At 46.0% G+C, this 13,256-nt stretch overlaps 1 protein-coding gene across 1 annotated transcript in view; it reads right to left on the bottom strand.

The window, feature by feature from the left end:
* Window positions 1-2,791: 2,791 nt before the first annotated feature.
* CASTOR2 (cytosolic arginine sensor for mTORC1 subunit 2) overlaps window positions 2,792-13,256 on the bottom strand; it is a 47,845-nt gene continuing 37,380 nt past the window's right edge. Inside the window, exons 3-9 of the mRNA XM_079955833.1 lie at window positions 12,348-12,541; window positions 10,904-11,036; window positions 10,388-10,511; window positions 9,871-9,981; window positions 8,636-8,718; window positions 6,891-6,985; window positions 2,792-3,415 (exon numbers count right to left, since the gene is read on the bottom strand). Coding sequence (XP_079811959.1) covers window positions 3,350-3,415; window positions 6,891-6,985; window positions 8,636-8,718; window positions 9,871-9,981; window positions 10,388-10,511; window positions 10,904-11,036; window positions 12,348-12,541 — 806 coding nt within the window. The 3' untranslated portion in view covers window positions 2,792-3,349. The remainder of the gene's footprint in view (window positions 3,416-6,890; window positions 6,986-8,635; window positions 8,719-9,870; window positions 9,982-10,387; window positions 10,512-10,903; window positions 11,037-12,347; window positions 12,542-13,256) is intronic.

Here is a 13,256-nt window from a genome sequence, read left to right as displayed (position 1 = left end):
CTTAGCTTTTTATCCAGTAGGCCAGATTCTAACCATGTAAAAGTCAGCGGTTTGTGCACACGGTTCTCTCCTCCCCCATCCAAGGAAGAGACATAAGCACACTTCCAAGGACGCATCCCAACAAGGCAAAAGCCCTGCAGAAGAAGGGCACAGAAGTGGGTGAGTGGGAGGTGGGGTAGAGTCATAAAGTCCAGATAGAGGCTTCTCAGCCCTGATCTTCCCCATGTGTGTTTTAGAATGCTTACAGTGGAGCTCTGCTCACACAAAGAGCCTAAGCAACTTTAATTAGAAGCTTCCTTCTTTTGGCTTCTGTTCTTTTTATTGCTTCATGTTCAGTGTGACTTCCAGCATTATTTGTGACTTAACTGACTTCCATTCATGGTGGAGATCTTGATTTCCGCTTGATATACTTTTTCTGGACTGGATGCTGCTGTTTATATAGTATGAAAAATACCTTAGAAAACGAGAAGGCATTTGTAAATAAAGCCTCTCCCTCCACACAGAACAGGAACTGACTAATGAAGGGAGTAATTCATCATTAAACGCCCCGTCATCCTGGAGGCATAAGCTGCAAAGAGGAATTTGCCAATTAATCTCACCATTGCCTTGAAGAAGCCCCAGGAGGAAGTGGGTGGTACCATTTTGGCTACATCAGCAATGGCAATCACCGCCTGGACATCGGGACCGGAAGGAAGGAGGATTACTAGACACCTGGAGAAAAGTAGCAAGCTGGCATTAAGAGAAAGAGACAAGAGGCAGAGTGAAACTTGCTTAGATTGGAAAACATTTCAGCAGAGACGTACCAGGAGACTGCAGAGGGCTCTCTTAGAGGCGTACAATTGCAGCGACACAGAGAAGTCCTTTTAAGTACAAATGTTCCGAAATCAACATTTCAGCCCCCCCCCCAAATCAGCAGTGCATCCCAATGGCTAACTCGCAATTCTGAAGGGAGGAACTAAGCAAACAAAATCAGTCCCATTTTGCATCTGACCAGGATCCAAGTCAGTTTCTACAACAGAGGGCACAAGCACCACATTCCACTCATGCCAATGGGCTATGCCCAAGAGAACACATTCAAATTGCGCCCATTGGCTTTTGCAGGGAAATGACTGTAATTCCCAAACAGGGAAGAGCAATAGCTCAGGAGGAGAGCAGTTGCGTTGCATGCACAAGGTCCCAGGTTCAATCCCTGCCATCTCCAGGAAGGGCTGAGAGGGTGCCTCTGTCTGAAACCCTGGAGAGCGGCTGCCCGTCATCGTAGACAATACTGAGAAATCAATGGCCTGACAATGGAAAGCAGCTTCTTATGTTGCTCTCTATGCCCTACCTTCACATCTCTGCTCCAACCTGCTGAAAATGAGATAATGCGCAGCAGTCTGGGTCTTCCACAAACCTTTGAATTGGATTGATAAAATTTGCACTGAAAAAAATATCTCTGTTTGCCTCAGGCAATTTTCTGATACCTTAGGGTAGGGGTGGTGCTGTGGACCACAGCTCCCATCATCCCTGACAATTTGCTATCCCGAGCAGGGCTGATGGGAGTTGGAGTCCATAACAACCGACGGGTGTCAGCAGTTGGCATCCATTGGCTGTTGCTCATGAACTCATAACATGGAACATTTTTCATGGGGAAAAAGCACCAAGCCCTGGAAAAAATTCCACCCCATCATTGAAAACACCTATCCTGCTATGTTTTGAGCAGCCTCGTTGTTTGTGGCTTTATTTCCCAGTCTTGCCTGCCGAGAAAGACTGGGAATATGCAACCTGATCAATCCACTGGGACTGGTTGGAAGGCAAGGAGCCCACCAGTAGGTGGTGCCAGAGCCAATGACAAACAGAGTGAACTCAATCTAGTTTTGTCTTTCCTGCTGAATTCTGTAAGGGGCAAATGGAGGAGGAGGAAGCTGATGGGGGCAGTGCCACCCCCTGGACGAGCTCTTCATCCAGGAAGGCAGGCAGGTAGGTGGGGGCTGGCTGAGGGCAGGCAGAGGTTGGTGGGGCAGTGCCCCATTTGCCCATATGGACACAGCCTCCATTGAGAGGATGCTGTGTCAGTTGAGTCCAGCATTGCCTGGCATCAACTTTCCAGGGTCTCGGGCCTTTCCTGTTGCCTTTTTATTGGGAGATATTGTGGCTTGGCCACTGGGAACTTGTGGCTCTTCCACTGAATTCCTTTTCCTGGCGAAAAAATTCCCTGCCACTCGTTTTAGGTGGCTTCCGCAGAGCATCAGACCAGTTCACGTGTCTCACCTGAGAGGTGTTTTCCATGCTAGCCTAACAGAGCAAACCAGAGCCAGTATTGCAACCAAGCAGAGAAGGCCTGTCGTCTTAATGCTCACTGCTGGCTTCTAGAAGCATCTGCTTGGCCACTATGGGGAAGCAGTGCTGTAGCTAGTGGTTCGAGCAACTGGGTTCAATCCCCAATGGCATCTCTGGGGTAGGGCTGGGAATGGCTCTGTGCCTGAAATCACGCAGAGCTGCAGACCAACACCTGAGGTCCCTGGACTACAACCCCCATCATCCATGACCACTGGTCCTGATAGCTGGGGATGATGGGAGTTGTAGTCCAACAGCAACCCGAGGTTGAGAAAGGCTGGTGCTGATGATACAGAGCTAAAATGGAGCCATCATCTGCTTTCTGTTTCTAAACAAAATGCTGGAATAGATGGTCTGAGACAGGACGGCTCCCTTTTTGTCCTCATAGCATGGTGACGTTTCCTTGTAACAACTGACCCTCTTGGCCTGACACACTTAATGACCGGCCTGTTGTTCACAGAAAAGGCGACAAGAGTCCAAAATTGTATTTTATTTCCCCTTCTCACTGTTCTTCCGCAAATGCGTGCTACACTTTTGCTCTTCCCATCCCCACAAATGTGCTCCATTCCCAGTTCCTCCCTCAATTGAAGTACACAGTCTCTTTTATTTCAAACCTCGGATAACGGTGTATTTCTGTCACACCGGCAAATGAAAATGAAAAAGGGGAGAGGGTGGGTGGGTGGGTTGAAAGAGAAAACAGCAGAATTGGTACATTTTGAACTTCAGAAACCCTCCACAGTTTTTAAATCCCAAACATTTTTTCTTCTTGCTCCTCACCATGCTCTGCCCCTTTGAAGATTTTATTTTCAAAATTGCTATTTTTTAAAAAAAGCTATCAGGAGTTATTTATGCCTCTCAAGCAGTCTTTTGTTTCTTATTTTCTTCACACGTGGCAAAGGCTTCTTTTCTCAGGCTCTCTTTGGAGTAAAAAACAAACCAACCACTTTTTTTTCTCTCTCTCTCCTTGCTCCAAGAAAATACTGAGAAGAACCTTTGACAGAAAATGCACCCTTAGTCCCGCTCCAAAGGATTCCTAGTGCTTTTCAGCTTGACTCACTTGAAGTGCATTGATAACACCGTTGATATTTTCTTCTGGTACCTGTAGTGGGGGGAAGAAACAACAACCACCCCTGAAAACCAGGATGCTACATTTTGATAGAAATTCAGACTTCTAGATATGATAAATTATAGGTCAACTGTCATAAATGCAACCTTGTAGGGTGCCCAGAATAGATGGACAGAATGTTAAGATGATATCTAGCATTAGCTTTACTGAGTCAGGTTCACTTATTTGTTTCTAGTCCTTGGACCACGGCAAAACCAAGTTTAACAATACAGTGGTACCTTGGTTCTCAAACGCCTTGGTACTCAAACAACTTGGAACCCAAACACTGCAAACCTAGAAGTAAGTGTTCTGGTTTGTGAACTCTTTTTGGAAGCTGAACGTGCTCCATTTTGAGTGTTACGCTTCCGATTTGAGTGTCACGCTTCTGTTTTGAGTGTTACGCTGAGGTCTGTCTGTTTTTGCTATTTATTTTGTGGTTTTGTTTTTGTGACTGTGTGGAACCCAGTTCAGCTACTGATTGATTGATTGTGTGGCTGCAGTACATTGTTTGCTGCTTTCATTTTATGGATCAATGGTCTCATTAGATAGTAAAATTCATGTTAAATTGCTGCTGTTTTTAAAAGTCTGGAATGGATTAATCCATTTTGCATTACTTTCTATGGGAAAGTGTGCCTTGGTTTTGGAACGCTTTGGTTTTGGAACGGACTTCCAGAACGGATAAAGTTTGAGAACCAAGGTACCATGGTATTAAAGTAAAGCTGAACACGAATGACAACATGAACAAACTCAGAACGCTCAAGTTTGCTTGGGAAAGCACACCTTGCCCCCTTGGAAAAAAAAGATGCCCATTTCAAAATGACTAAAAAGAAAGAAAATGCAAGTTACACACATCTGAATTAAAATAAACCTAACATTCTGATTCTCCTTGGGGAAACACAGCAATCTCGCTTAAGAACTTACTTCTTTTGTCAATTACTGCCGAAAGAGAATGTGCAGTTCTTGTATGTATCCCCTTTTACCGTATTTTTCGCTCTATAGCACGCACCTTTTCCCCTCCAAAAATTAAGGGGAAATGTGTGTGCGTCCTATGGAGCAAATGCAGGCTCCTTGGCTTCAACAGGCTCCCTCCTTGGAGAGAACACTCCCTCCGTGCTCCAAAGGCTTCACATTGCTTTCGCTGAAGCCTGGAGAGCGAGAGGTGTCAGTGTGCACCGACCCCCCTTGCTCTCCAGGCTTCAGGGATAGTCGCGCAGCCCCTCCGGCAGGGAGAGGCTGCACGTGCTATGGCTTCTTTAGCCCCATGCAGCCTCTCCAGGCAGGGAGAGGTTGCGGGGGGCTAAAGAGGAAGCCAAAACAGCCTGCGGGATCCATCCCGCTGGCTGCCTTGGCTTGTGACATAGCCGTGCGCAACCCCTCCGGCAAGGAGAGGTTGCGCCTGTATGCTGCTCTTTGGGGTTGGGGGGGAAATAAGATTTTTTTTCTTGATTTCCCCCCCTAAAAACTAGGTGCGCCCTATGGTCCGGTGCGCCCTATGGAGCGAAAAATACGGTACCCTAAAACCGTGTCCCAGATATTGCTCTCTCAAATCACAATCAAGAGTAGACTCATCCAAATCAGTCCAGCCACTTCAATGGCTTCTTTGGGTTATCACCCATAATTTCTAATCAATAATGGGTACAATCCTATAGGTCCCTGGGAGGACATCTTAAGGGCCTTGGGACATGACAGAGAAGCACTTTCTTAAAAGGCTTTCCCTTGGCTGCTGCCAGAAAGCCCCGCCAAGGCGGCTGCCCAACTGGTGGTGTTCTGCGAGTGGCAAGGTGTTGGGCGTGTTGCAGAATTGTAGGGATGAACCACTTTCAACTATGGGGGTGTTAAATAACTGAATGTTCTTCCATATAAAAACAAACAACCCCCCCAAAAAAACAACAATAACAGCGCTCTAATAAGGCCCTGCATGCAGAAATATAGAGTGCCAAGGACAAAAGGAAACCGACTTTTGTCCATCCACCTTAGTGTTGCCTACACAGACTGGCAGCATCTATGTAGGGTTTCAGAGAACCTCCCCAGTCCTCTCTATAAATCCCAGGAACTCAGCTTGGGACTATACATTCAAAGCAAGCACTTTGCCACTGAAATCTATGGCCGAGGTGGCACAGCCCAGACACAGGCTTATCACCCCAGTGTGAAATAAGCCCCTGTGTGTTAGCTTTAGGAAGGCTCTTATGGGCTTATCTTATCAGCGTGGTTAATGTTTAAGGAAATAAACCAAGTGGATCTAACCATTTGACCTTCGCTATCTGAGATGGTGTTGACTTTTTTCTTTTTTTTAAACAGAGTACACATTGGAGTTTCCAGGCTAGAGAAGAGGCTGGTGCCAAAAAAATATAAACAAAACAAAAAAATCTGACCAGAGGGGGGAGAAAAGCTGGGATTTGCTGCCTGAGCTTTTAATGGGTTAGAAGGTCAGGGCTCTCTTCGAAAGAGGATTAATGTAGGAAAGGTAATGGGCAGCATCATGGGGATTGTTATTGGGGGGGGGCAGTGAGGGGAGAGACTCTCAAACACAGCATGCGACTTGGCACACACATTAAAACACATTAAAACAAAAGACCTTAACAGCATCACTAGTCTGCTGCCAAAGCCGGCCTAAGATATTTTATCGCTGGTGGGTGGGTGGATGTCCAAAATGGACCATCTCTTTCTCCACAGGGAAGAGCCTCAACTCAGCGGCAGAAGGTTTGCGGCATGAGGAAATAAGGAGCCAAGTTCAATCCCTGTATAAGGGCAGATTTTTGTTTATTACACCTGGTGTCTGCAGGTGAAGCTGGGAAAGAAATTCCGTACCTGAAACCCTGGAGAGTCACTGCCAGCCAGGGTATTATTATTATTATTCAGGGAAATTTTTAATATTTAACGCTGTATTGTTTTTAATACTTATTGGGAGCTGCCCAGAGTGGCTGGGGAAATTCACCCAGATGGGCGGGATATAAATAATAAATAATAAATTATTATTATTATTATTATTATTATTATTATTATTATTATTATTAAATTTACATACCACCCTTTATCAAAAGACCCCAGGGTGGTGTAGATCATTAAGAACAAATTCAAGGAACGTGGTAATAAAAACATAATCTGAAGCATAATAAAAAACAGCAAATAAAATAGTAACAACAACAACAATAATAATAGCCCCCACATAAAGGCCATAGATTATTTAATGGCCAAAGGCCTGGGTAAATCTTTAGGTGACAAGCGAAACTTTCCTCTTTTCCCAAGGCCTTAGGCTAATTACACACAATCTATGGCTTTTTAAACTGCAGGGAGGGTTATTTGTTGCTATGTGATTATTGGATGAAGGGCAGTATAGAAATTTTAATCATCATCATCATCATCATCATCATCATCTACAATGCCCTGGTAAAGCTTGCCTGAGCAGCCTCTGCTAATCCCTCTCGATGGACCAATGGTCTTGGTTTAAAAGTAGCACCCTGGGACTTACCAGTGCATGATCAAACTTAAACGTACTGATGTAATAGGCTGGGATGTCAGCTGCCGCCAACGGTTCAGAAATCTGTGCCACAATTCCACATTCATCTAGGGGAGAGAGGAGGAGAAAACAACAGCTCATTACAAACGCCCGTGTTAGCCGAGGAAAGATGCGACGGGGCCACAGACATTCTTGCTTTGGGAGCCAGGATTAGATTACTATAATCTTCTTTCCGCAGGGCTACCCAGGGTGACTAGTCTGGAAAGTTTCAACTTGTTCCGAACGCAGAGGAGCAAAGGTGCCAGCTTCTCTACAGAGGAATTGAGGGGGCTCGGAGTGAAGTTGCGCAATGTCCTGACGTCACGCATGTGATGTTGTGAGGAGCCAGACACCCTCTGATCATTGAGGGTGTCTGGCTCCCTCAAAAAATACATGGGGAGGGGTGTGTGCAAAACAGCCTTGGTCCAGGGCCAGATTTAGGTTTGATGAGGCCCTAAGCTACTGAACGTAATGGGGCCCTTTATATGTCCAGCTGTCCTTTGTCAACAACAAATTGTCACTTTTTTTGTTTGTTGAATATATGCTATATGGCAATTTATGGACCTAATAGGTATCTAAAGCCATTTGCACCTAACAAAATATGTATTTTTTCAAAGTACTGGTTGAACTGAAATACAATTAAGTATATTAACAATGAAATAATTGTGAAGCTCTAACTTAAAATGATTGGGGGCCCATTACTTACATCGTAGGAGCCTACACAACACACAAAACACTGTTGCTGTATGTAGGTTTTATTTTATTTGTTTTTTATCTTATACAGTGGTACCTCGGGTTGAGAACTTAATTCATTCTGGAGGTCTGTTCTTAACCTGAAACTGTTCTTAACCTGAGGTAACACTTTAACTAATGGGGCCTCCTGCTGCCACCATGCCGCTGCCGTGCAATTTCTGTTCTCATCCTGAAGCAAAGTTCTTAATCCGAGGTACTATTTCTGGGTTAGCGGAGTCTGTAACCTGAAGCATCTATAACCTGAGGTACCACTGTATTTTGAAAATGTACATCCAGGTTTTTTTTCCCTTTAAATTTTTTTGGGGCCCCCAAGAGAGTGGGACCCTAAGCTATAGCTTGTTCAGCTTATATGTAAATCCGGCACTGCCTTGGCCCCTAGGAGTTGGTGCCTACGCCGCAGAGGGTGCCCTGTTGGCTCCTGCACTCACAGGCCCTTCAACTTGCGGTGAAGGGAGCGTCAGGAATGAGTTTATCTGAGAAACAGAGGCTTTGAGAAGATCCTCTGTTTACTGCAGGGATTTGTTTGCTCTCTGCTCTTGGCATTTCCTGTTGCGCAGAGCCATCTGCGAAACCGTGAAGTGCATAATCTTTATGGCAAGGATCATGAGAGCGTAGGCCAGGGGGTATACAGCCTGCTGACTTGCTGAGGTGGGAAGGAGGTGGAAACGGAATGGAGTACCATGGCTGGGCTAGAAACAATGGAGTATCGTGGGAAAGGGCATTGTGTTGCCGGTCCCCTGGTAATGATCCGCGCCACTTGGATAAATGGGACTTCCCATGTGAGGGAGAGGTGCCCCCTATCCCAATGAGCAGAAGAGAAGAATTGCAGCCCTACTCCTGCCTCACCCTGTATACCCCATGTTCCCTGATGGATATATGGATAGGGAAATGACAGGCAAATCCATTAGCTTCTCGGTAAACCCCACCTCAGCAAGTCAGCAGCCAGCCTCTAAGGCACAACCTACCGAATCCAAGAGGCTGCCCTCCAATCCGGACCATCTTCCAGAGTTCTCCCGATGCACTTGTAAACAACAAATTATTAGGAAACCTTTGAGAGAGAGAGAGAGAGAGAGAGAGAGAGAGAAAAAAAACAGGAAAATAAGATTTCAATCCATTCTGCTGTATTAAAAAGAACTTGAGAAACCCACCACCCATTTATGCACCCAGGGAGGCCTATGCAAGATTTTTAGATTTAGGGTTGTCGCCAGCTAAAGTTTACTATGTGCACCACCTTGAACTCCTTGAAGAAAAAGGTGGCCTATGAATGCAATCAATCCATCTACCAACCAAAACAACCAATAAACTGTTTTGCCACCCCTGCCTCCTTTAAGAGGAAGGGCGGGATATAAATAAACAAGCAAACATATAAATAATACAATGACACTCAAAGTGGCTTGCAAGACATAGCCAATATAAAATTCTAAAGCCACTTGTAAAGGTAAAGGTAAAGGTAAAGGGACCCCTGACCATTAGGTCCAGTCGTGACCGACTCTGGGATTGCGGCGCTCATCTCGCTTTACTGGCCGAGGGAGCCGGCGTACAGCTTCCGGGTCATGTGGCCAGCATGACTAAGCCGCTTCTGCCAAACCAGAGCAGCATACGGAAACACCGTTTACCTTCCCGCCAGAGCGGTACCTATTTATCTACTTGCACTTTGATGTGCTTTTGAACTGAGGTTGGCAGGAGCAGGGACCGAGCAATGGGAGCTCACCCCGTCGCGGGGATTCAAACCGCCGACCTTCTGATCGGCAAGTCCTAGCCTCTGTGGTTTAACCCACAGTGCCACCCACGTCCCTAAAAAGCCACTTATATTCCAGGTCAAAGATCCCACCCACTGCTCTTTCTTCTGTTCCCCAGAAGAATTCGAACCCAGATCCCACAAAAGACCACCCCGAAGTGCTGTTTTCCCTGGAATGTTCCTGAAGGCATCTCCTCTCCCAGGCACCCATCCCTCACGTCCACCGTCTCCCTTGGCGTAACTCCCTCGCACCGTTCTGACTCGCTTTTTGATGATGGCTTCCATGTTCTGAGATGGGTGTATGAAGCCCTTATGTATTCTGGGGCTCTTTTAAGTTACTTCAGGAGCCAGCTGGATTTTTGGCATTCATGTGGGCACTGTGTGTTTGCATGGGGGCACATGCGAGGTCTCCTAATAAATGCTCGAGGCCCAGTGAATAGGATTTAGGAAGCCGGTTCTCACCTTTTCTGCGTCTGTACATCCATCACCAAAGAAATGTAACCCTCAATGAGGGAGAATGAGAAAAAGCGAATGTGTCCAGAATCTTCATTGCCCACCATAAAATCTTTTACTCTGCGGAGGAAGGGAGAACCAAATTTGGGGACAATTTATATGCTGCTCGATTGTGCCCAAAGCAGTTTACAAAAAGAATAAAGCGTCAAATTTAATACAGTTAAATCGACAAGCTAAAAGCCAGATTAAAATGCATGCCATCATTCTACATACCTTGCCTAAACAAAAATATTTTTTTGCTGGTGGCAGGAAGAATACAGGCAGGGAGTTCCAAAGTGCACCCTAAAAGATCAATAGCTGTGGAACAGGTATCATGTGGCACCCCTTCTTTCAAGAAGCTTGTGGCAGCGATCCTAGCAATCCCAGGGTGTTATGAAGGGAAACTGTCCAAAGGCATTTCTTGTGAGGTTTAAGGAAGCTTCCTTCTCCCTTGTGCCCTCACCCCAATTCCCTGGTTTGAACTTACCCATTGGAGTAAAACATGACATCCATAAGGAGTGTAGCAACCGAGGGGAGGGTATCTGGGTCGAGGCTGGTGACACAGAACATGTTACTTGGGCTGGAAAGTGGGTGGATGACAGGCCTCTGAACTGAAAGAGAGGAAGAGACACACAGATGTAAAGGAATGATAAGTTATTTCTGCTGCGGCAGCTTGTGCTCATTGGGACTGCTAGGGCTGGAGGCAGGGGGCCTAGCGCATCAGTAGAAGCTCATCATGCAATAGATGGTGCAGTTCTTCACACAACAGAGTTACCAGCAACCTGCTGAGGCATTCTTTTCTGCAACCACGTTTTGCTGCAGCAAAACATTGGGAACAAGGGTACTGCTTCATCGTAGCACGATGTTGGATGGCGCCCCCCCCCCCAAGGAAATTGGCACACACCATTAAAAGGGGTCTTGGTTTGCAATGGGCTGTGACCAGAAAGAGAGCACTGATCCCTGTAAAACTGGAGGCAGGTGGCAAACTGAAGGGGAACCATACCCAGTTTCGGTTTCATAAATCCGTTTGTTATCCCGAGGCTGTCGGCCGCCACCGCCTCCCCGTTCACCACCCTGAGGATGGTGAATTCAGAAGCCAGTGTGTGCGTCACGAAGGGCAGGTCCCGCTCACGTATCTGAGCATGGGAAGAAGAAGAAATCGGCTCATGAGAAAAACAAAGACCCTGTTGCTATTATTTTAATTCATTGCCTGCCCTTCCCTCTAAGCTCCCAGGGTGGGGTTACTGTGGGGCAATCAGCCTCATATAACCAACATGCTTATCTCTAATTCATGCATGAAGCATGACAGGACCACAGACAGAGATTGGTTGGATGGGAGGAAGGACATGTGTGTTTATGCAGGGCTGACCCAACCACAGAATGGTGCGCTCTCCCTCTCAGGGGTTAGAGATCAGGAACAAGGGGAATAAAGATCTACACTGGAATCTGCTGCTCTGCGGATCTTGCTGCCTGAGGCAGCTGCCTCCCCTTGCCTTATGGGTGTGCCAGCCATGTATGTCTGCATGTGTCTTTGTGTCCCCTGTCTAGGAAGACACTGGAGCTTCAATGTTCCTGGCTCCTAGACAGGCCCTGATCCAGGCAGGTGCTTCCATAAGCTTCCCCAGTCATGCACAGTTAGCAGGATACTTCCCTGGTTCATTGTCTACTCTGCTCCTGGAAACCCCCACACCCCCACTACACTTTTCTTAACATCCAGAGCACAAAAGCTTCCTCAGAGCATTGTGCATTTGTAGTCGTCCTAAAGATGAAAAAAGAAGGTATTGCCTGGTTGTGGAATACTTCTTAAGGACCAAAAGAGCTTCCTTTCCTTTCCCCCATTTTTGTTTTGCAAAACAACTGGTTATCAGTGGTTCAAAAGCAGCTGAAGTGTAAAGCTGCAACATTTCTGACGCCTCAGCAATCACACACATGATTTTACAGGCATGTGCACTACGGCCAAGAGGGGTCCAGCCGCCTACTAAGGACAGACAGAAGTTCAAAAAACTCTGGGACGCTGAGGACAAGGGTGAGAGCTTGCACTAAACAAGGTATCCCCAAAGGCAACACACAGGGACCACAGGATGAGGGCTATCACTGATTAGGGGCAGAGGGAGTGCCCCGTTTTCTGAGTAAAGTGCAAGCTAGAGTAATTGGAAGTGCAGGACTGATGTTGTGCCACAGTCAAATCCAGAGGCTTCCCATTGCCACCCAATACATTCTAGAAACCGCTGCAGTCAGTGCCACTTCTGACACCATGTTGCATGTCGGTTGCCTGTTATCAAAATTTTAAAAATTCAGAAGTCACGCAGAAGGTAAATAGGAAATAATTGGGGATCATTCCCTTAAAGTAATAGTCTCGGGAGAGGCCACCCATCTGATTCCTATCAGGTCTTCTGTAGATGGAGCATGATTTCTGTCATTTATCTGCTCACATTGTGTTTCCTTACCAGGATGAAGTCTGTCTGATAAGTAGAGAGCATGAATACTGAGATGTTCTGATCAGCCAACGGAGCTATCACTGATTTGGCAATCTTGGTCACGCCGATGGGCTGGGAGCTGGAGAAACTGCCTCCTCCGGAAACCACGTTGAGCGCCAACCACGTCGCATCCGCCACACTCAGGTGTTCTGAGGAAGGGAGCTCTGAGTGTTGGGAGGGAAAAAAACCCACAATGATTACCTTCATTGGTTCATTGGTGAATATTAATTCAGCTGAGAGCTAAGAAGGGAGTTCTGAAGTGTGATTGATCTTACATTTGTTCCGGAACATTCCATACCTGTCAAAGAACATGGTGCCTATTTGTCCCTTGCACAGCAAGCACTTCTTGATAATGTTCTGAGAGTCTGTTTATTCTGGCAAATTCAGACAAATATGAATGACATGAAGGCAGTTTACCGTGAAACTATTTTGAGGGCAGCAGCTGTGTTCCTCTGGCATTTATTTATTTTATTATATACATTATACTTCTATACTGTCCATCATCTGAGGATCTCAGGGTGGTTTACAATATAAAAACACAAAAATGTATAATACAGTGTTATAAGAAAAATACTGCTCCCTTTCCCACAGGAGAGTCAAAATGGCTTCAGGGTTGTTCTCCTGTACTATTTCAGACACGTGGTTTATATACTTATGTATGTGTTGGCCTTGTACATTTCTGAACATTTATTTTATAAATATAAGACCTTAGAATTCCTATAACAACAATAAGAAACGAAACAATACCCACAGTTTAAAAAGCCATAGGTTGTTTAGTTAGCCAATAGCCGGGGAGAAGAGGGATGCTTTTGCCTGGTGCCTAAAGCTATAGAATCGTAGAGTTGTTAGGGACCCAAGGGTCATCTAGTCTGACCCCGC

Source organism: Podarcis cretensis (assembly GCF_951804945.1).
Source record: "Podarcis cretensis genome assembly, chromosome: 15".
NCBI classification, from domain to species: domain Eukaryota; kingdom Metazoa; phylum Chordata; class Lepidosauria; order Squamata; family Lacertidae; genus Podarcis; species Podarcis cretensis.
This window is presented reverse-complemented; position numbering and strand designations above follow the sequence as displayed.